Genomic DNA, 25,065 nt, shown 5'->3' on the forward strand with positions numbered 1-25,065 from the left:
TGCCGTTTTTACTGTTTCAGTAGCAAGGTAATGTGTTTATGTTGCTATTTCCACGATTAATGTGGTCTTTTCTGCGTTTTTCTGCACAGTGGGAAAGTTTTCTTTGGTAGGCCTGCTCATTATAGTGAGAATATTTTTACGCCAGCCATTCCAACAATGGCACCAGGGATACCTAGCCAGAAACAGGCTTCACTCACTGTACTCCTATGAGGAATCGAACCCAGGTCTCAGCATGAGTGAACACTTTAACCACTATGCTACCCAACAGTTCCTGTTCATTGTAAGTGAGTGAGTGAGTTGGGTTTTACACCATTTTTAGCAATATTCCAGCAATATCACGGCGGGCTTCACACATTGTATCCATGTGGGGAATCGAACCCGGGTCTTCGGTGTGACAAGTCAACGCTTTAGCCACTAGGCTACAGCACCACCCTCATTGTAAGTGACTTCTTCTGAATCATTATGACTATATTCCTTCATTTATGTTTCTACACAGGCAATATATTGTCATTATGAGTCTCCAATGTTGTGTTTGACCTGATATTTGTGACACGCATCAAAATAGAGTTTCTGATAAACATCAAGGCCTCATGGGGAGGAGAAAGAACTGCCTTCTCTGTGTACGTCCTCAGACACGCTTGAACGACTTTATTAACACCAATTTTTTTTTGTGGTCATAGTATCACAAATAACCTGAATAAAACGTTCATACTCCAAGTTATCGCCGTGACAACAAGAAAACAGCAGCATCATGGTTGTCATTATCGCCCACCATGACCCACATAGCAGTTTTGTTTGTTCACATTTCAGTGAACAGTCCGGGATAACTACACTACACAAGCCCCCACTACAGCCAATGAGTCAAGGGCCATTGCTTGGAAAGAACTTACTTCATGTCACCAAGGTTTAAGTCTTGATAACAACACTGATAACTGAGTTAATGTAGTTTCTCAGGAACATGACCCCGTTAAAAGAGGATGAATTAAAAAAACAGCACATGTAGCAATGGACATAACTCTCGAACAAAATAATTATGGTACCAATTTTTTAAATTAGTTTACACAGGCATCTCTTAGAAAGCTTGTAAAGTTTCAGTCATGCAGCATAAGTAGTTTCTGAAACAAAATGTTCCAGTTGCAGATACTATGTATACTACATGTGGGTTGTAACCTTCCAACCTGCTACATGTGGGTTGTAACCTTCCAACCTGTTACATGTGGGTTGTAACCTTCCAACCTGCTACATGTGTGTTGTAACCTTCCAACCTGCTACATGTGTGTTGTAGCCTTCCAACCTGCTACATGTGTGTTGTAGCCTTCCAACCTGCTACATGTGTGTTGTAACCTTCCAACCTGCTACATGTGTTTTGTAACCTTCCAACCTACTACATGTGTGTTGTAACCTTCCAACCTGCTACATGTGTGTTGTAGCCTTCCAACCTGCTACATGTGTGTTGTAACCTTCCAACCTGCTACATGTGTGTTGTAACCTTCCAACCTGCTACATGTGTGTTGTAACCTTCCAACTTGAGACATGTGTGTTGTAGCCTTCCAACCTGCTACACGTGGGTTGTAACCTTCCAACCTGCTACATGTGTGTTGTAGCCTTCCAACCTGCTACACGTGTGTGTTGTAACCTTCCAACCTGCTACATGTGTGTTGTAACCTTCCAACTTGCTCCATGTGTGTTGTAACCTTCCAACCTGCTACATGTGGGTTGTAACCTTCCAACCTGCTACATGTGTGTTGTAACCTTCCAACCTGCTACACGTGGGTTGTAACCTTCCAACCTGCTACATGTGTGTTGTAACCTTCCAACTTGCTCCATGTGTGTTGTAACCTTCCAACCTGCTACATGTGTGTTGTAACCTTCCAACCTGCTACATGTGTGTTGTAACCTTCCAACCGGCTACACGTGTGTTGTAACCTTCCAACCTGCTACACGTGGGTTGTAACCTTCCAACCTGCTACATGTGTGTTGTAACCTTCCAACCTGCTACATGTGTGTTGTAACCTTCCAACCTGCTACATTTGTGTTGTAACCTTCCAACCTGCTACATGTGTGTTGTAACCTTCCAACCTGCTACATGGGTTGTAACCCTCCAACCTGCTACATGTGTGTTGTAACCTTCCAACCTGCTACATGTGTGTTGTAACCTTCCAACCTGCTACATTTGTGTTGTAACCTTCCAGCCTGCTACATGGGTTGTAACCTTCCAGCCTGCTTCATTGGTTGTAGCCTTCCAGCCTGCTACATGGGTTGTAACCCTCCAACCTGCTACATGTATGTTGTAGCGTTCCAACCTGCTACATGTATGTTGTAGCGTTCCAACCTGCTACATGTGTTGTAGCCTTCCAGCCTGCTACATGTGTGTTGTAGCGTTCCAACCTGCTATATGTGGGTTGTAGCCTTCCAACCTGCTACATGTCGGTTGTAGCGTTCCAACCTGCTACATGTGGGTTGTAACCTTCCAGCCTGCTACATGTGTGTTGTAACCTTCCAACCTGCTACATGTGTGTTGTAACCTTCCAGCCTGTTATATGTGGGTTGTAGCCTTCCAACCTGCTACATGCATGTTGTAACCTTACTTGCAGACATACTCAAAGATCTATATTCAGCCCATGATAATTTGATTTTTTTCTTGTTGTTTTTTTTATTTTCTGCATTGGCTGAACTGATGATGAACATGACCATGAAACTCAAAAACCTGAAAATGAAAAAACTGGAGAAAGCTACTCACAGAACTGTGGCAGAGTTGTCGACCAGGGAGCCCTTCGGTCCAAACTTGCAGTGAGGACTCACACCATACAGTGATCGGGCTTTCCTGAAAATATAAACAACATAGTCACTCCTCCATCACCATATTTCTGGCTGACTGATTTCTGTTATGACTAGAAAATTGGGTATCGATATGTCATGTATATTATTATTAGTTCCTAAATCACACAGGGGGCTATACAAATTTGCTATATATTATATTATTATTGATATATTGATTAATAATCAAATTAATTGCTCTGTTCATGTACACAGTTGAATCTATGAACATAGTTTCTCAAATATTGTCCAGATGAACAAATCCCAGATATCAGAATCTCTAGGTCAGTTACCTAACCTACACATATTCTGTGGAGTCACTGTCCTGTAAGTGGAACACAATGCTGTGTTGGATGGTTACTTACATTCACACCCCAAGTCCAGATATAAACACTAAATAAAATAATTATATGTAGTATGTATTTCATTTCACTTAAAAATCGCCCGCCAGACAAGTTTATAGGATTTTTGGGATTATGAGTGAGTGAGTGAGTTGGGTTTTACGCCACTTTTAGCAATATTCAAGCAATATCGCGGCAGGGAACACTAGAAATGGGCTTCAAACATTGTGCCCACATGGGAAATCAAACCCGTGCCTTCGGCGTGATGAGTGACATTTAACCACTGGGCTACCCCATCACCCCTCTGGGTTTCTGAATAAGCAGAGTTCCAATACAGATGCATGAAGTATGTAGGCCAGCATTTAAGTTAATATAAACTAATCCATTAAATGTCTGAATTGAATTTTCTCTCTGATCATTGTTCATCATAACTATGGTAATCTTTACATAAGAAGGGTCGAAATTAGATTTTAATGACAATACTAATAAATTTTATGAACAGAATATGAAAATATATAAATACCAATTCATTGATATGATGATATATGACATCTCTACATACTTCCTCATCTGAATATCTTTTTGTTCAGTTGCTTCCTGATATACAGAGGCACACGCCATGTTAAACTCAATACCACTTTTCCATGGTAGACTTTGGACAAAACTTTCAGAGAAAACATGTGACGGGAAACACTGACTGGATGAATCATGAGCATGTTTACCCTTTCTGTTTATTTGTTCAGTACTGTGAGCTGAAATAACTCGTGGCCATAGTAACACTAGACACAAGCTCATGATCACTTGTAAATGCTAAGGTTTAGTGTATGTACTTATCATGCTTATATTGTAGGGGGCTTCATTCAGTATATAGATTTTCGACTGACTGACTGACTGTGTTTGGTTTTACGCCGCTTTTAGCAATATTCCAGCAACATCACGACGGGGGACACCAGAAATGGGCTTCACACATTGTACCCATGTGGGGATTTGATCCCAGGTCTTCAGCGTGACGAGCGAACACTTTAACCACTAGGCTACCCCACCGCCCCCTAGATTTCCTAGGCTCACTTAGCGCTAGGATAGTCATAAGTTTATGTTAATGTATGGCACTTAGACTATCTTAGCCATGATTTCGCCACACTATAACACCTGATGGCCAAAAATAGAACTATTCAAGCAGCATGAAAATATGAACGGAAATATTAAAATCAACCAATGTTGTTTTTACATGTTTTATATGTGTTGTTTCACAAGGCTGCTTTCAACAGATGAAAGAATAGTATGCTGGAGGTGTGTCAAATATTGGCTGCTTATGTGACCTTAAATACTAATATACAAGTTTCAGTACTGAGTTCATCTGGAGTAATCACGATTACTGGTGTTCACTGTTCACACGGCAGGCATGTCAAATGCAGCAGGGCGGTGGGGTAGCCTAGTGGTTAAAGCGTTGGTTCGTCACGCCGAGGACCCGGGTTCGAATCCCCACATGGGTAGATTGTGTGAAGCCCATTTCTGGTGTCCCCCGCCGTGATGTTGCTGGAATATTGCTAAAAGCGGCCCAAAACCAAACTCACTCACTCACTCAAATGCAGCAGTACAGCATGAATTCACATCTGTTGACACAATACACATACTGACGAACTGATTGTTTCATATGTCAAATAATATTGATTTTCAAACTATAACATGACAATTACTGAACTGTTAACAAATACAAAGCACCCAGTCACGCATGTTAATTGAATTGAAATTATTGTCAGGGGGACGTATTGAAACAGCATATTGTACATGGTGTACAATGAAACATGTCCACATTCCTTGACAGTCGGTTGGGCATATGTAATATATCTGAACAATACAAACAGGCATGCCAACATGTTTGATCTCTGCAAGGAAAATTATTATTCATTTCCAGTCTCTTGCCCAAATTATAATACCATATTGGCCAACTACCAGATGCATTATTATGTGATTTTGTTAATGTGTGCGTGGAAATCAATTCTGGTACGGTAACAGATGTGTGTGATAACAGGAGTCTCCATGATGCCCACCACTGATGCTGTATTATAGATCTACAGTTTGATAGCAACACAGACATGTATACCTATACAAATACTGATGATAAGTATGATATCTACAAATATTAGACCTGTGTTAGAATTGATATTCAGTAACCCATGCTTGCCGTAAGAGGTGACTAACGGGATCAGGAGGTCAGGCTCGCTGACTTGGTTGACACATGTCATTGTATCCCAATTGCATAGATCGAAGCTCATGGTAATGATCACTGGATTGTCTGGTTCAGATTCGATTATTTACAGTCCACTGGCTGGAATGTTGCAGAGTGTGGCATAAAACTAAATTCACTCACAAATATCAACTCAAATGGACATGATATTTGAAGGAATACAATTTCAATATACTCATTATCCACATCTGCAGCTCCACAAGCAATACGGTACAAATGTAGTACAAGCATACACTGCCTTAGAGTTTCAATTTGTTTCACAGTTAGTTTTCTCACTGCAATGTACTAATTAATGGTAATAGGTTTCCATTTAACTATACCCATGCTAAGAACCTTGAATTTCTACACTTACACTACAGTAGTTTGCTTAGGCCTAGGAGTCTGTCAATGATTTTCTACCTTTCCTGATTTTATCATTGTATTGTGCAGAAACTAATAAGGTTTTGATATTCAGTAAAAATCCTGAAATATGTGCATATTTTGATTTGTATTCTCAGTGGAATAGATACAGAAATACACAACAATATCTCCAAATGTTGCTGACCACATCTGCATTATCATATAAAATATTATCATATTGCATAGTGCGGAGTTTGAAGGATCTGATTATTGCTGCCATTGGTTCATAGATATTGTAGCCACAATAAACTGATGTGTTTCTATGTGTAGGAAGGTGACCTTACCATGTGCATATCATGTCATGCATATAAGACATAGCCATCTACTGATAACAGGTGATAACTACATTCCAACTCCATGTACACTGGAAATTGACATGGAAGTCAATATTTATGAAAGCTGTACAAGTTTAGAGGTTCAATATCTTGTTCATAAACATATGGGTTTGGTATAATGATGTCAGATCTTTGGACCAATTACACTGTTTAATGTGATAGAACATTGACAACTGCATGTTTTTTTAATAATGCATGAAATATTTTCCGAGTCAGACACCACACTGTAGTTCATGCGTGAGACAATAATGAAACCAACACAACAGAGCTTCACACAGTAAACCAGAAATGCAAGCACTGAGTAAACTGTCATCAGTCATTTCTTTATTAGAAGCAAATCGAAGAGAATGCTTCTGTGATTTCTTTCTTTACAGGACAGTTAAATAATACTAATTTCCACTAAATTCCAGCCAGTGTCAAAGTCAAGATTACAAAATATGTGAGGGTTCCTTACAGCCAGCCTTGTACCTCTATTACACTGTAGAATGATGACAATTTGTATGGACATACAACTTCTTTTATTCTGTGAAGGGCGACAATTCGACATAGATTCTAATGTCAAAACTTCACCCTTCACAGAATAAAGAAGTTGTATATCCATGAAAAATTGTCATCATTCTTCATTAACTCAACTTCTAAAATGCCCATCAAAGAAGTCTATTACACTGTCTCATTATTACAGTCAATTCATGTGTTTGTATATGTGTCATTTTGGACAATTCTGCACACGACTACAAACATTTGTGAAAAATACAAACATTTGTGAAAATGTAAAAACTATTTCCTCCATCAATAAAACCATTTTGACATCAATGTGTACAGCTATATCGTCACTCACCCCAGTACCAGTTGTAGTAGTATACAACATGTAAAAGCTTACAATTGCCCTGTCTGTCCTTTAAGTGCATGTATTTACAAACAAGAGATCAATGTTCGCTCAGGCAACAACCCTATAGTGTGGTCACTGAGGTGGAAACTACAGTCACAAGAAAGCAATAAGGCTGAGTGAGCACATGGGTTATCAGCTGTTGTTTACAAGCAAGCTTCAGAAGTGCCCCTTTATGCAGTAAATATCAAGGGACCCTCTATTATCGCAGGAGTTACTGTTGTCACTGTCGGGATTATGAACACCTTCTGACTTTTGGCATCTTATACAAATTTTCAGCTGACTGATGTTTACTTTTCATTTCTGTTGCAAATAATGTGGCACACAATCGCAACTCATTCAATACGATCATGGCAATCCTGGTTGCCTAGTTTGACCCAGAAATTGAAGCAACTTACTTTGCAGGCAGTACAAGCAAATGGCACTGTCAAACATATACTGAAGACAAGTAACGATTCTAAATAGTTTTTATATTAAAAATTATTCAGGAATTTCATTAAGATTAGTAATATCGTCATGTTTTAACCAAAACATCTGAAACTTCTATTCATTTGTATAAACTGTAACAATAACATACCAAAATATTTTTTACAAGAGTAAATCAGTTACTGCAAAGATGAATGCTTTAATATTTCTACGATTAGATATGAAAGTCCAATGAAATAAATGACTCTTTCAAGAGTGATGAATTTTTTACGGAATATGCATACGTAAACAGACGATGCGGGTGTGGTATTGCTGCTAAGCTGATGTTTTCACGTGCCACGATAATAGAGAGTCCCAGTATATATGTCACATTCGTGACATCAAGCATGTATCACTATAATAATGACCTGGCTAGCCCTGACCCACATAATGTATCATCCTGTGCCCAGAAGACATTTGGAAAATACAGGACACCACGTTTTCACTCATGATAATATCTTAGACCACAGACCGTATAACGGTGCTAGTCTACATGGTTTCGTCTTTACCCTAGGCCTAGCTGTCACAATCATGTAGAAATTGCCACAAATCAACTGAAAATTAATGCCTGTCACCAGGTCAGTTTTACCTATTTCGACGCATCTTTGACTGCTTTGATCTGTGGGGTGTCGTTGAATTTTCAACAGCGTTTTCTTTCATATCTGTCTTCTCAAGTGCATCCACAACCTCATTCATTTCGGGATCGTCATGGTGATTGTAGTTGTTGGAAAATTCGGACTGGGATCGTGAGATCAGCTGACGCCCGCTCTGTGTGTTATTTGACATCGTGTCAGTCTGACTGAAAGAAGGTCAGAGATAAAATAACATCACCTATCTCTACCACTCAACTGCTCGTGTCTGACTGGACAAATCCTGTCGTCAGAGATCGTACGACACACTATTTGACATTTCGGTCTGCTTTCAGAAATTCGTGTTTACTTCCGTACTCGTTTCCGCTTCCGGGGAGGAAGTGCGCATGTATGATGAGTATATACAAATGACGGAATGATGAGACGGAACGGAAACAATCTTGATTCGCAGATATCCTATATCACTTATGTGTATGTCCCCAGGCGGTTAATAGTCAGTGAGTGAGTCGTTACATAAGCATTGTGTATCAAGTCGAACAGAAACATTATGATACATCTGCTGGTGGTAAACTTGTTTCAAAGACAAAAAAATAATTTTGCAAGTCGTTACATCAGAGACCATATAATAGATTATATGGTCTCTGGTTACATACGCACACACGCACGCACGCACACACACACACACACACACACACACACACACACACACACACACACACACACACACACACACACACACAGCGTTTTGATTATCCAACTTATACTTCGACTATTTACCAGTGTTAATACAAGTGCAGAATATTAGGATCGACTGCTGAATATTTTATGAAGAGCTTTATTCTAGATCGTATCTTTTAGAATTAGAGGTTATTTATTTATAATTCTTTGATATTTATAAAATGGTTTGTGGTTCCTTATGACAGGTCTTCTATTCTCCCTGGTTATTTCGATGAAGCTTCGATCCACCCATAAAAATATCAATAGACATATCTTGTGAATAAAGATAATTCATCCTGTGACAATTCGCAAAAGGTGTTTGTCAATCAGTCAAGTATGATGTTCAAAATTTGATTTCACCTGAAATATTTAATTGTGTTTAATGATTTTAACATGTATTTCACGTCCACTTACCTCAGCTGATATCAGACGTAATGCCTCTGGCGAGTGTTGTGCAATAACAGGGACGACTGGGGACTATATACATTACGCCACTGCCTATCAGCTGTTATATTGTGAGGAAAACAACGCTTGCAGTGGATAAAACTTCCGCAATAGGGCTGAGATGGCCTGCGTCAATTATGGCCTGGTAATCATTCAACTGTCACAGTCCAAGTAAATTTAGGCTCAGTATTATTCGTTACACCGCTATAATACTGAGCCTAAGTTTACTTAGACTGTAAACTGTCACAAACGAATGAGGCATTCACCCGTACATTGATAAGAAATATTCACCCGCACATCGATATAAAAAACATATTCGCACGCATGCACGCACGCACACACACACACACACACACACTCAAATGTGAGTTAGTTGAGGTGAAAGGGGTTTAACGTCAGGTTCAAGATTACTGCACGTTTACAACACGACGAATACGCGTGCGCGCGTGAGTCTGACTGCTTGTAAGTAACCCTGGCCATTACAGGGCTCACTCAAACACCCTTGACCTTGATTAACTTGACTCAGCTCCTTACTGCCGAGAGAGAGCGCCAGGCAATGTACAGCCACTTTTGGTGTGACGCTACCAGGAATAGAACTACCGACCGCTCTTCTAGCAGGCACTCTATCCACTAGACCACGAAGGCTCTCACATAAAATAACAGTGATATGCACATTAGGTTATGTGTATACACGGTGTCTGGAGTGGGAGGGTGACATTCACTGACTGACTGACTGAGTTTGGTTTTACGCCGCTTTTAGCAATATTCCAGCAATATCACGGCGGGGGGACACCAGAAATGGGCTTCACTCATTGTACCCATGTGGGGATTCGAACCCGGGTCTTCGGCTTGACGAGCCAACGCTTTAACCACTAGACTACCCCACCAACCCGGGTGACATTCACAAAATGCACAACTGAGGCAGCGGTTTCAGCTGTACACCGTTTGAAGCGAACACAGAGCTTAGCTTCTGAGTAAATATTCATGTATCACGCTGAAACAATTTCACTATGCTGATCAAAGTCGGCGATTTGTTTACATAAAAATGAGCAGCATGAATGAAGTTCTTTGAAGGCGACATCAACGACCTAAGACGGATTACAGTTTTACTTGTCGCTGTGACTGTCCACGGCTGTCACAGTCGTAACTACACACACAAGATTAAGTCTTAATGGACGTTTTACTGCTACATAATGAGAGGCGAGGAGTGAAGTTAATTATGCCCCAGGGCGGTCGTTATGTAAACCCGTACACTCACTGTACCGAAGCGGTAATTAGTACGACCCCTGTGAAATTAGACTAAGGCTAAGTCTCTGAATATATATAATTTTGATAGTAACAAACAAGCCCATTTATATTGAAAAGGAGCCCTAGGGAGACCAGAGAACCTGGGGAAATCTAGACTTGCTTCATTTAGGGCTTTAGCACTGCAGAGAGGGCTTGGCAGTAGGGAAATAATGTGGTTCAGGGACTGTGAGACAGACTACTGTGGAATATGTGTCCGTACTCGTTTCTAACTCTGACGAGCAGAGGCCATCATAAATGGGCACTGAAGGATGTGCTAGGAACTTCTGTATAGAGCGCCCGCGGCCTCGGATATGTCAGAAGGCATTACGCGGGCCTTGTTCCGTCATGTTGCATGAAGCGGACATAAAATATTACGATTCACGCCTCTACCATCAGCAGTGAACTGAGTGCTTCTTCGTGATGTTACATGTTTTAATTGAAAACTTTATAAAGTTTAAATATGGACCTCAATCTTCTTGGAAGTATGCAACCCAAAGATATATTGTTACTGTATATTATGGACGTCAATCTTCTTGGAATTATCCAACCCAAAGAAATGTCGTACCTGTTATATACAGTAACGACAGTTCCCAACATGGGGATTCTTCCATACATTCTTAACAAGAGGCCTCCTTGATATACTAGCTCACATGGTGCTCTACACATATACAGCGTCACAAACTGACAGGGTTATCCTATCAGACACGTTATGTGGCTCTGACGCGAAGCCGACCAGTCCTTTTTCATGCTTTGGTGTCGAGCGCCAGAGTTACAACAAACACCACCTTAACATCTTTTGGTATGTTGGTGTCAGAGGATCGGACCACCGACCTTCCCAAGAAACTACATACTTTCTAGACTCCAGAGCATACCCGGACACTTCCCAGACCCCAGAGCATACCCGGACACTTTCTATATTCCAGAGCATACCCGGACACTTCCTAAACACCAGGGTATATCTAGATACCACTATACGCCAGCGCATACCCAGACACCTCCTATACACCAGAGCATACCCAGACACCTCCTATATACCAGAGCATACCCAGACACTCCTATATACCAGAGCATACCAGACACCTCCTATACACCAGAGCATACCCAGACACCTCCTATACACCAGAGCATACCCAGACACATCCTATACACCAGAGAATACCTAGACACCTCCTATACACCAGGGCATACCCAGACACCTCCTATACACCAGATTATACCCAGACACATCCTATACACCAGAAGATACCCAGACACATCCTATATACCAGAGCATACCAGACACCTCCTATATACGAGAGCATACCAGACACCTCCTATACACCAGCGAATACCCAGACACCTCCTATACACCAGAGCATACCCAGACACCTCCTATATACCAGAGCATACCCAGACACCTCCTATACACCAGAGCATACCCAGACACCTAATAGACACCAGAGCATAACCAGACACCTCCTATACACCAGAGTATATCTAGATACACCTATGCACTATAGCATATCCCGACACCTTATAGACACCAGGGTATACCCAGACACCTCCTATACACCAGAGCATACCCAGACACTTCCTAAACACCGGAGCATACCCTGACACTTCATAGACACCAGAGTATATCTAGATACCCCTATACACCTGAGCATACCAAGACACCTCCTATACACCTGAGCATACCCAGACACCAGCGGATATCTAGATACCAGTACACACCAGAGCACACCTAGATACCAATATACACCAGAGCATATCTAGATACCAGTACACACCAGAGCACACCTAGATACTAATATACACCAGAGCATACCTAGATACCAATATACACCAGAGCATACCTAGATTCCAATATACACCAGAGCATACCTAGGCCTAGGCCCCTCCTATACACCAGAGCATACCCAGACACCAACATACACCCTTTTAACGGCAAGTTGAACATAATCGTGACTAGACCAGGAAATCCAACAACTACTTGGATGACTACTCCAGTCCACTCAACAAGCTATCTTGGGAGTCCCAGACCAGTGCTGTTGATGTTATCACGCTCTTGAAGTCCGTTCAGATGACCACAGAGACACATCCTACAGTGAAGAGGCCATCACCCAAAAGGAAGTACCGCAACCTAGACGGTTAACCCACGACCCCTTTGACCTCCCTGACCCCCTACCAGTTCAACGATTGTGGATTAGAGCAAATACGTATATACACGTGAATATACGTCTTTGGTTAGAGTGAGTGAGTGAGTATGGTTTTACGCCGCTTTTAGCAATATTCCAGCAATATCACGGCAAGGACGCCAGAAATGGGCTTCACACATTGTGTCCATGTGGCGAATCGAACCCGGGTCTTCATAGAGTAAGTGAGTGAGTTGGGTTTTACGCCGCTTTTAGCAATATTCCAGCAATATCAAGGCGGGGGACACCAGAAATGGGCTTCACACATTGTGTCCATGTTACGAATTGAACCCAGGCCTTCTGCGTGACGAGCGAACGCTTTAACCACTAGGCTACCCCACCGCCCCAAGAAATTATCCATATCCAGTGTATTACGTTACGTACCGTCAATTCACTACGACACCCTTACAGTCTCATGTATATAATTCCTAACACATATATAGAAATGATTACTTACCAACTACAGACATTCAAAATCTGTAAAGGCTTAACACCATATGTAACAAGTGCGGCCACTTCACCTTTGGCCTTGTACCCTGCAAAGTGGTTGTGTTTCCCGACTCCGACACAGCAGAGCGTCAAGCAGGAAGTGCGGGAATATAATGTGCAGTCGCAAAGCGGCGACATTACATTAGGCTTATCGATTCTCGATTTGAGATGATATATTGGTGAGCTTGTCAATAATAAAGTCATTCTGTATACTAATCACGCGGACGCTTGTGACGACGGGGATGTGGGGAATCTTGGGACGACTTGAGCTGGATCATATTGCTCTAAGGGACAGTTCATAATTTATGTTCACTGTGATAATTTAGGGCTGTGTGATGAAGATTTTAAAGGGTCGGGGGTTCCACCAGTTTTGTTCTGGGGAGGTAGGGGGCATCAATTTTGCACACATGTACGCATGTGTGTGTGTGTGTGTGTGTGTATGTGTGTGTGTGTTATTATGTACATCACATGCACGGGAGGGATCACTTTGTACATAAAATGAATACAGATGTCATGACAACTATAAATCGCCATATCTTTAGGTAGTGAATGTACATAATAAATTGTGTTTTGTTGCCTCTATCGTTCACATAACATTTGACTGGGGTTAAAAGGAGGAATGCGTTATATTTCATTATTTCACAGGGGCAGTTATCATTGTTACATGAATACAGATCCACTCGATGCTCGCCGAGAGAAAATTTTCGATGTCTCATGTCAGTAATATACTCTCCCAAAAACGAAACGCATCATGAAAATAGCAATTTCATGTAGCAATGAATTAAAACGTGATTCATTTTACAAAAGGTTTTCTTCTGTTTATGAGTCCTATGGTGTTTATGTTTTGAAACATCACAACAAAACGCACCATCCGTAAAATACCCGTATTTAACAGCATGATTTTCAATTTCGGCGTGTAGTGTCACAGAATACACAATTCACATGCAATGCACGTGCAAGTTGGGGATCAGATAGTCTCAATGATGGGTATAAAAGGTTGATCGCTGTCTGTCGATTATTCACTGTATTTGGAATATTGTTGACGAACGCAAAATGCCACGTCTAAATGAAGCCAATCGTCATATCGCCATTGGTTTGCTTGAAGGTGGCCAGTCTCAACGTGCAGTTGCCCGACGCTTGAATGTTCACCAAAGCACCATTTCGCGGCTCTACCAAAGCACCATTTCGCGGCTCTGGAAGAGATATCGCCGGCAGAATGCGGTAGCAGATGCCCCTCGTAGTGGGCGACCTCGAGCGACCACTGCGGCGCAGGTTCGCTACATCCGGGTACATCACCTGCGTCATCGAACAGCTACGGCGACCAGAACCGCTCGACAAATACCCGGATTGAGGAGGCTTTCTGCACAGACCGTCAGGAACAGGTTGAGAGAGGCTGGTTTACGTGCCAGAAGACCTTTTTTTGGCCCTGTGCTTCGACAACAACATCGTCGACATCGAGTTCAATGGCGCACCAACGTTCAGGCCTGGAACCTACCGAATTGGTGTAGAATCTGGTTCAGTGATGAATCACGATTTCTATTGGAACGACGCGATGGAAGAATGCGGGTGTACAGACGTCGACGTGAACGTTTCGCCGACGCTTGCGTTCCCCAGGTGGACAGATTCGGCCGGGGAAGTGTTATGATGTGGGGAGCGATCACCTGCCGTAGGAGAAATGATTTGGTGATGATCCAGGTGATGATCCTGACAGCTCAACGGTACTGTGACGAAATCCTACGCCCACACCTCCTTCCAATCATTGATCCCCAGAGGGAGTTGTTTCAACAGGACAATGCCAGGCCCATCACAGCACGTCACACTAGAGACTTCCTACAGAACCACAACATCAATGTGCTCCCCTGGCCCTCAAGATCACCGGACTTAAACCCGATCGAACATCTGTGGGATGCCCTGGACAGACGGGTGCGACTCCGTAACCCTCAGCCCCAGACACTTCAGCAACTCGCACAGGCACTACAGGCAGAGTGGGCTGCGATTGGGCAACACGAGATTCTGAGACTTATTCGTTTGATGCCGAGGCGATGCCGTGCAGTTCTGGATATCCACGGTGGTCACACGAGGTATTGATTTCAGCGCCACCACACGTCTCCATGTGACACTCAAACTGACTTTCCTCGAGTTGGTGCCAAAGACGGATAAGTCTGCATTCCCAGTGTGCAATTTCGCTATATTTCATTGACTCATAAAGCCTACAAGATGTTTCAAAATAAACATAAAAATACAGTTGAAATTCCTATATGCGTTTCTTTTTTGGGAGAGTATATGTGTTACTGATCACTTATGAATACGATCTGCGCTGTTGCAGAAGGCACCGTGAAGAAACAGGTATATGACAAACACCCTCATTTGGAACACTGGATACGTACAGTACAACCAGAAATTATTGAGAATATAAGGATTGTAATTTGTTTCTGTTTTCACTCATTACTCACGTGTTAAAAGTGAATATTAGCAGAACATAACTCCAGATTCAAAGACAGGTGAACAGTTAGTATTTTGTCAAGTCACCATGGGCAGCAATGCAGGCTTCAATGCGGCGAGGCATAGCCTACCACTGATCAAAGAAGTTAGAAAGTCGTCTCAATATCGGACCACCTCTTCTTTCATTTCAGCAATATTTGTCAGACCTTTCTTATTGACACTTTCCTTCATAAGTCCCCAAACATTTTCTATTGGGTTTAGGTCCGGGCTATAGCTTGGCCAATCTAATAATGTCATATTTTGGGTCCGAAACCTGGCCTGTGTATGCTTTGAACGATGTTTTGGGTCGTTGTCTTGCTGGAAAATCCAAAACTTTCCATAGAACACGTGAGCAGATGGAAGTAAATGTCCCTCGAGAATATCTGTGTACCTCTCACTGTTCATATTCCCTTCTAATACACAGAGGGGCGTTGCCCCTAACACATATATGCCACCCCACACGTTAAATTTCGGACTGTACTTTGGGCGCTGATACAAAGGTTTTTCAGTTTGTATGGTCCTGAATTTCAGTGTATTAGGAAACAGCCACAAAGAACTTTCATCTGAGAAAATCACATTGTCCCAGTTAAAATTTCTATGCTGTAAGCACCAGTTCAACCTTCGCTCCTTTTGTTCAGGTTTCATGATCGGTGATGGAATTCCTCGACTTTTCTGCCAACCCATTGCATGCAGCTCAGTTATAATTGTCTCTTATAGACAGCCACAGTTCCTCTATCAATCATATCCAGCCTTAAGTTTTCTAAACTCCTTCGTTTGTTTTTAGAAACAAGAATACCAAGCCGCCCCCTGTCACCGACAGTCAATTTTTTGGGCCTACCTGCGCCTCCCTGGTGCTCAATGCCATATCCATTTGCAATATTTTTCAAAACACGATAAACAGTGGACAAAGGGATGCCTGTTCTACTTGAAATCACTTTAGCTGATCTGATGTCCTTGTTATAATACTCTAAAATCAACTTCCTCTTCTCTAAATCATCTATACTGAGGATCACTGAAAATGTCGTCTGCTAGCAAGTAAACAAAGGGGGATAACTCTTTTCAAACTAATGAAAAAGGATTAACAGAGTTGTCTCTCTTGAATGAAACCAAGCACTTGATAGCTGGTCAAGGTTGTTTATACTAGAAATCCAATTAAACATATTCCTAAAATTCTCCATAATTTCTGGTCATACTATATAATTGCAGAAATGAAGACAGCTTTCATTAAACATTGTTGGTACGAAAGAGAAATGGACTTTTCAACCCTTGAATGTATTGGATTTATACACCGACTGTACCCGAAAGTTTTGTAAGGGTACACGACAAACACCCAAACTGGATCTGTATAATTTCTTGGGGCTGTGGGGTAGCCTAGTGGTTAATAAAGCGTTCGTTCATCACGCAGAAGACCCGGGTTCGAGTCCCCACCTGGGCACAATGTGTGAAGCCCATTTCTGGTGTCCCCCGTCGTGATATTGCTGGAATATTGCTAAAAGCGGCGTAAAACCACACTCACTCACTTACTATAATTGCAGAAACAAAGATAGCTAGATTAAAGATTATTGGTACGAAAGAGAAATTGACTTTTCAACCCTTGAATGTATTGGACTATACGCCGACTGTACCTGAAGGTTTTGTAAGGGTAAAATACCGACGTTAGGAGAGTTTGAATGTTCAAATATTAGCAAGTATTGAACAAAAGTTTATTTTCCTGGTGAAAGTACCACATTGCGAAGAGATGGAAAGAGACCAGTTATTTTTACAAAGGATTATGCACGGTATGCCTTATATGTAATCGCTCTGTTAGCTGTATAGGCTAATCATTCTTTTTGGCTGTGAACAAATACTTACTTATTACGCTTAGTCGCGTGCAAAACACATTTTCGTTGGTAAGTCAATCTGACATTGGCTTTGTGCAAGCAAAACGTATTTATTTCGACGTGTCTTGTAAATAGTGATTCGAACCCATTTCATTTGTATGTTTGTACAACGTTAACATTTGAAAAATCAATAACAGTAATCAATCAGAGTTACCCGCCCCTGATTATCTTGTTCACAGGTGGCAGTCGACTCAAAACATGACAGGTGTGAGATGTGATGTGTGTCCCGAGTCACGAAAAAGATGATAGAAAGAAATCCTGAGTAAATTTTGCCAGTTAAACAATGGTAGCTAACAGGGCGCTCGAGGCGGCAAAAAGTGGTGACATTGACATCCTACAATCTCTAACTGAGCCCGCGCGAGTGGCCGATAAACACGGAGCAACATGTTTACATTATGCCGCAAGGGGAGGGAGCGTCAAAACAATTGAATTCCTTGTCAAGAAAAAAGGATTTAATGCGATCAAGAGAAGTAATGTTGGAGCTACGGCCGCACACGATGCTGCTGCCACGGGAAATTTAGCAGCTTTAAAATGGATTCTTGAAAACACTGAGTGTAAAGTTGACGACCAGGATGGCACTGGTGCAACTGTCCTCCACTTGGGTACCCGGTATGGCCACGCCCATATTGTCACCTACCTGTTGGATGATACTAACTGTGATATTATGAAGAAAACGGCAACTGGCGCCATGCCTCTACATTTTGCTGTTGTTGGTGGAACCTTGGATATTGTCAAGATGCTTGCCAAAGAGGCCCCCAGGTATATAAACACAACAAAAGTCACAGGACATTTAATTCCTTTAGAAACTGTATGCAGTGTAGAATTCAAACAGCCCAAGTTCTTGATCAATATAGTCATGTGTAATGTTTGAGTAACAACAGGAAGTAGTGGTCTTTAAATTTTCTGTTCAAGCTAATGGCTGCTACTTATACGCAATGAAATGACAAGCAGACCATACTAGCTTGTTATACCATGGTTGATGTAAGGGTAAACTGAAATATGTGAATTGGGTTGTTTGGCTTTCCGTCTTAGCTGTCACTGGTTTGCTGGGTCCAAGCTTGACAATGTATACAGACACTTTGGTTAGGGTAATATAGAAATATTGCTGACTAAGATACAAAACAACATTCCCTTGCTTGCATTTCTAATATGATTATGTTTCCCTTGTTAAACAGGGGTGGTGGGGTAGTGGTTAAAGCGTTTGCTTGTCACGCCGAAGGCCCGGGTTCAATTCCCTACGTGGGTACAATGTGTAAAGCCCATTCCTGGTGTCCCCTGCCGTGATATGGCTGGAATATTGCTAAAAGCGGTGTAAAACCATACTCACTCACTCACTCACTCAAGATAGGATTATTGAGGGGTCAAACTCAGTATATATTACCTACAATATGTGAAAACCCTTGTCACTATTTCCTTTATTCGTAAACAAGGGACTCAGACTGGGTGTGGTGATACATTTAGGTCAGTGCTTCCATCATGTTCTGGCACTACTGAAATGTTCCGAAATGTGAAATGTGGCAGGGAAATAAAGAAATCTAATTTGATATCAACACAAATACAAAACTAATATTAGGCATGAAATCGATGGGTTCTCATAACCTTGTTGGTCAACTTCAACATGTCAAATTTAGGAGTGGTCGCTTACTACAAAGAGGTCAACAAGCTGAAATAGTTTACAGTCTTGTGCTTGATGATAGGCGTGTTCACTTTGGCATTTACATTACTATCCTCCATGTCCCCAAACATTGGTTTTATAAAGTATGGTTTTATAAAGTATCAAATACCAGAAGCTTATTTTTGTTACCCTAGTTATTCACCAAGATCTTCAGGTTACCATGGTTACTCGCAATGCTCACCAAGCTATGGGTTCCTAATCAAATTAACCTTATAGTAGTGAACTCACAACCACGACAACATGGTTTTAAACACGAGCAATCTGTTCACACAATGGTAGTCAAATAGAGAATTTACACAGCTACCTTAGGAGAGTGACATTTAGCTAGACAGACACAGATTCTAGTCAGGTGCGTTCTGCACATGTTGATACCGACAATATTGTGCCGAGGTTGTGAGGCTCTATATCCAATCATAATAAATAAGACTGGTTGTTAGTCTCATAGTACTTCTGTGACTGGAGAATGCCTAATGTGATTTTAAACCTTAGAACTTTTGATATTTTAAAAGGTACCAAGCGGATTTTGTTTCATATAATGTACCTTAATTTACAGTCCACACTATAGGGGGTGGTTGGGTAGCCTAGTGGTTAAAGCGTTCTCTCGTCATGCCGAAGATCCAGGTTCGATTCCCCACATGGGCTCAATGTGTGAAACCTATTTCAGGTGTACCCCGCCATGATATTGCATCATAAAGCAATACTCACTCACTCACTCACTCACTCACTCACTCACTCACTCACTCACTCACTCACTCACTCACTCACTCACTCACTCACTCACTCACTCACTCACTCACTCACTCACTCACTCACTCACTCACTCACTACTCCAGGTGCATGGCACTAAGAGGATAAAACACACAGGCTTTGTATTCTGTGATTGAGCTGGGTGTCCATGTTCACCACAAGCATGTTATGTCAGTCTGGACTATTACTGTTACAAGTAGCCACACAAATCGGTGCACACAGCTACATAGTAACATAATCAGGAACAATGACCTTAACCTCGCTTTACCTCACTCTCATAGCATTCAGCCAGTTATAGCCCACCCACCACCACCAGTTCAAATATTGTCAAGTGAAGCTTCAAACAAACAGAATCATCCATAGTCATTATTCACATGGTCGATATCAGTAGGACCATGATGACACACGAATCATCTGTTCTGATGGAGTACTTTTCTGGAATACAAATTATCCTGATGATTATTTCTATATTTCCTGACATTGTATCAGCCCTTAGGGAAGGCAGTTTAAGCTGTTGTACGAGCTTGGAATTTATTATGCATAAGAGTTTCATTTGATGAATATGATGATTGTTAAATCTGCTGAGGTGATCCTCTAATCTATTAATCTCTGACATGGATCTGACAGTGATAATTCATGTGATGAACTGCTTTGGTATCTGGTTTTAAAGACAAATTGACACATCGAACAAGTTGTGTGCCAAGTAGTTTTCCCTCATCACAAGTCACATTTAAATGTCTGTCAATCATGTTACTTAACAGTGCATATTTTGAATGAATACATTTAAAAAATGCCAGGGATTTACCGGTATCGATTATCCACCAAAACACAATGTAAGAATATCCAACAAATGGGATTTTCATTAAATATGCAAACAGTAATGTGATATCAATCTTGTATTTCATCATGTATACTTTATTTTAGACTTTTATGAGGTACACAAGACATTTCCGTATTCCGACAATCGCTATGATGAAACTTATCTGTACCAAACTTCTCTAATTTGTAAGCATGGTATAGAGCTCATTGTGTTAGGACGTCACTGGAGTTTGAGTCACTACGTTTCAAATTTAGAAAGGATGTATCATATGTCTGGTTACCGTGGTAACATTGCTCAAGAGACAATAGTAGTATTATCTCCTAACTATTGTGTCATGCTGAACACTGTAAGCTAGGAGTTGGGTGGCTTAATGGTTAAAGCATTCATGTGTCCACCAAACTGGGGTTTGATTCTCTATGTTGGAAGCCCATTTGCACTGCCATCTCTCGTACATAAACATATATTTAGCATCAAACTATTTTCACTGACTCACTTTGCTGAGGTGATGAATTCCCATGGTCTGCATTATTAGTCCATTGAGTTGTTTTTATATGGATGTCTGAGAATACTATCCGTGGTGATTCCGGGTATCTCCATGCTTAGCATATGGGGTAGCCTAGTGGATAAAGCGTTTGCTCCTCACGCCGAAGACCCAGATTCGATTCCCCACATTTCTGGTGTCCCCCGCCATGATATTGCTAGAATATTACTAAAAGCGGCGTAAAACCATACTCACTCCATGCTATAGTAATACAGGTATGTACCCTGTGTGTCATAACTCCAGAATCTGTTTTGATAAACATGATAATCCGAGAGTCCATTTCACCAGCATAGCTATGATTGGAGTCCATTTTGAAAGACACAATGCTATAAATACGTTAAAACATAAATCACAATGAAGGTCTGTCAAGGTGCAGAAATTCTGTACAAAGTTACATTTTGGACTTAGATTGAGGAAGTGTTGATGGCACTTCAGAATCAAAGCTATAGTGGCAACTGGGGCATGGGTATTTGTCATGTTTATCAACACAGGCTGGTGATGTGATACCCTGATTAACAGAAAATGGAGAATACTGACTGACTGACTGAGTTTAGTTTTTACGCCGCTTTTAGCAATATTCCAGCACTATCACGGCGGGGGACACCAGAAATGGGCTTCACACATTGTGCCCATGTGGGGAATAGAACCCGGGTCTTCAGCGTGACGAGCCAACGCTTTAACCACTAGGCTACCCCACCGCCCCTTGGAGAACACTGAGTTTCAGAGATGATCATGTTTAGTGTATGACAATATCCTCTTATAACTGAATTGGGCGTGGGGTAGGGTGGTTTCAGAGATGATCATGTTTAGTGTATGACAATATCCTCTTATAACTGAATGAATGGTATTTAATGTTGGAAATAACCGCTGTGTCCTTTATCATCAGGGTAATGTGTATATTTGTTGTCATTTTCCAAGTGTTCTGCATTATATCAAGGTTGTTTATTAAATGGTACAGTAACAATTGCCGAGCACAAGAAGGAAAACTGAAGTAGTGACCATGTGGTCTAACATTACCATGTGGTCTAACATTACCAATCTTAAAGTTATCTTAGATCTTGTTGAGACCTTGTATGAAACTGATAAACTGATATGACATATGGAATAACACTGATATAGCAATGATTTAGCACACAGTATGACACGTAACATGTTATAAATATAAAAAAGATTAACATATACACGTACGCATAAACATGTATAATATATCCAATTAGCAACACATACATACATACATACATACATACATACATACATACATACATACATACATACATACATACATACATACATACATACATACATACATACATACATACATACATACATACATACATACATACATACATACATACAGTCATTTAGTCATTTTTCTATTAAATTTGTATAGGAGAGTTTTTGTTATCATGATAACAACATTCAAAGGATTATTATGTTTACCCTTTAAGCCAAACAATATATGTTCTTCACTGAAGTTGATTCTGCCTTCTGTATAATTTCCAATCCATTCTGATAGCTTTTCCCATATTTCAATGGAATATTTAACATTTACATAAGATATGTGAAATTGTTTCATTTGGTTCGTTACATATACAAGCTGCTGATGGTACATAACCAATCTTAAATAAATGACTGTTTGTACTCAAGATATTGTGTAAAACTTTCAACAGAAACCATCTTAATTCACTACTTGGAGTGCACCTTTTCACCATCAAATTATAGTTTATCCATTCTGAATCAGTATATGTTTTCCCTAAGTAACTTTCCCACTTTGTGTAGGTCTTAAGTTTTGTAAAATTAGGCTCATGCATGTTATAAATATAATGCTGATATAATGCAGGGTATAACACATCATGTTAGAAGATATATTCCCATGACACAGTGACTAACATTGATATAATAACAAAATAACACCAAGTTCAACACATGATATAGCATGATATAACCCAGATATTACACACTGCGTAACAAGTCATACAGCCCAGTAAGCAGGTGACATGACACTTGCAGAACAGGATGTAGGACTCTGCTGGAGGTAGACAAAAGAGTAACAATCGAGGACTTTTTCTAAAAGTTGCTGTGGAATGCAAATTGAAAATGCCAGATCTATGTCACAAAATTGTGATGTTTTTCAAAGTTCTCATAGTCATTTGATTCCGCTTTGTCCGTGATGTCAGCATGGATTCATTTTAACAAATTTATCATGTTTATGTTGCTTTCGATGCTTTAGAAAGAGACCCAATTTTAGAAGACTCTTTGAACCCACAGACATATTTATTGTTTTTATTTATCCTGTTAGTACTGATGATAGCTGTGGAATAGCAGCAGGGTTCAACAGTAAGGCACGTCCGAACGACATTGTCTTGTAAATACCTGGTCCGGTTTAGTTGAAGTCAAATGCTGTTTCATATCATCGCATTTGTGTATTTTCGGTGTTTATAAATCTTGCACAGAATCATCTATTTTCAATATCGAGCAGGAAATCCAAAATCTATTATTAGATGTGATGTCGTATGCAGTAAGTGATCCGATTGGTTCAGTCATTATTTTGTCTTCAAACAGTATGGTCCAGTTGACATAAGGTCAGATATAGTACATTTTAAGACTAGTGTTGGGTGAGGTGAGGTGAAATTGGGTTTAACGTGATGCTTGAGAATATTTCGCTCATATGACGACGTGCATGCGTGTGTATGTGTATGTGCGGCTGCTTGTACTAGCCCAGACTTAAGCTGGTTTTATAGTGCTAGCCCACTGAGATACCATGCTGCAGTGAAGCATGAATACCCCACTCAGACACATTATACTGACTCCGAGCTGACCAGTCCTTCTTTTACCCATTAATGCCGAGCGCCAGGCAGGGACCAACAAGTACTATATTTTAACGTCTTTTGGTATGGCGCGGTCGGGGATCAAACCCACAACCTTCCGCTCTCCGGGCGGACGCTCTAACCACTACACCACGGAGGCGGTCACTAAAGTACTGTCGGAAATAGAAAAAAACTGTATTTTCTCATTTATCTCTACAATTTATGTAGTTGATATGTGCAAGTGTGAAATATCTCTTAAACTAAGTTCGGCCTAACTACAGTCTCAATGGTAGGGACACAAGAAATGTAGAAAAAGGACTTTACTGAGGAGAGATTAGTGCAGAAATGAGCAATGCCATTATTTTCTAAGTCCAAAACGAATTATTTGGAACAGACCATGGCTGTATGCAAATTAGTGTGCGATGATATTGCATTATAAAGGACACTTTTTAAGTGACCAATTTGAAATTAGACGTAGCTTCATTATAAATGATAGCTGGCGTAAAATATAATAACTTTCATGCTGAAACTATTAAGGATGTAGCTACCATGGAGTCTCACTGTGGCACTATAAAGAGAAACAGATGTGAGGGTTCGTCTCAAAAGCAAAACCTGGACGGGTGTCGCAGACGATCGTTGGGGTCGGGCTTGGGGATAGAGATATCAGCTAAGATACGATAATCCTTTGGGGCAATTATACTGGGGAAGTACAAGGCATGTCATAACAATTTACAAATAATATCCCGTCCTGTCGATCTTCGCGATCAGGTGGTCATGCCACCTATATATTTTGAGACATTTAATACGATGCGTTTCTTATAATGGTTATCAGGTATCAAACTCTTTTACATATCTCAACATAAACTTTATGAAAGAAAGACACTTAAGCTGTTAATCAATAGATGAGGCATAGTCAACACAC

At 40.8% G+C, this 25,065-nt stretch overlaps 2 protein-coding genes across 4 annotated transcripts in view; one reads left to right on the forward strand and one right to left on the reverse strand.

The window, feature by feature from the left end:
- The window catches only part of LOC124291459 (NAD kinase-like), a 57,067-nt gene extending 47,739 nt beyond the window's left edge, over positions 1–9,328 (reverse strand). The window contains exons 1-3 of the mRNA XM_046728444.1: positions 9,213–9,328; positions 8,081–8,290; positions 2,741–2,824 (exon numbers count right to left, since the gene is read on the reverse strand). Coding sequence (XP_046584400.1) covers positions 2,741–2,824; positions 8,081–8,277 — 281 coding nt within the window. The 5' untranslated portion in view covers positions 8,278–8,290; positions 9,213–9,328. The remainder of the gene's footprint in view (positions 1–2,740; positions 2,825–8,080; positions 8,291–9,212) is intronic.
- An 8,407-nt stretch (positions 9,329–17,735) lies between these two features.
- LOC124291482 (espin-like) overlaps positions 17,736–25,065 on the forward strand; it is a 91,589-nt gene continuing 84,259 nt past the window's right edge. For all 3 annotated transcript variants that reach the window (XM_046728466.1, XM_046728467.1, XM_046728468.1), the window contains exon 1: positions 17,736–18,312. In XM_046728466.1, the coding sequence (XP_046584422.1) occupies positions 17,837–18,312 (476 nt within the window). In that variant the 5' untranslated portion in view covers positions 17,736–17,836. The remainder of the gene's footprint in view (positions 18,313–25,065) is intronic.

The sequence above is a fragment of the Haliotis rubra genome, unplaced genomic scaffold (genome assembly GCF_003918875.1).
Source record: "Haliotis rubra isolate DU_JTF1 unplaced genomic scaffold, ASM391887v1 Scf492, whole genome shotgun sequence".
In the NCBI taxonomy this organism is placed as follows: Eukaryota; Metazoa; Mollusca; class Gastropoda; order Lepetellida; family Haliotidae; genus Haliotis; species Haliotis rubra.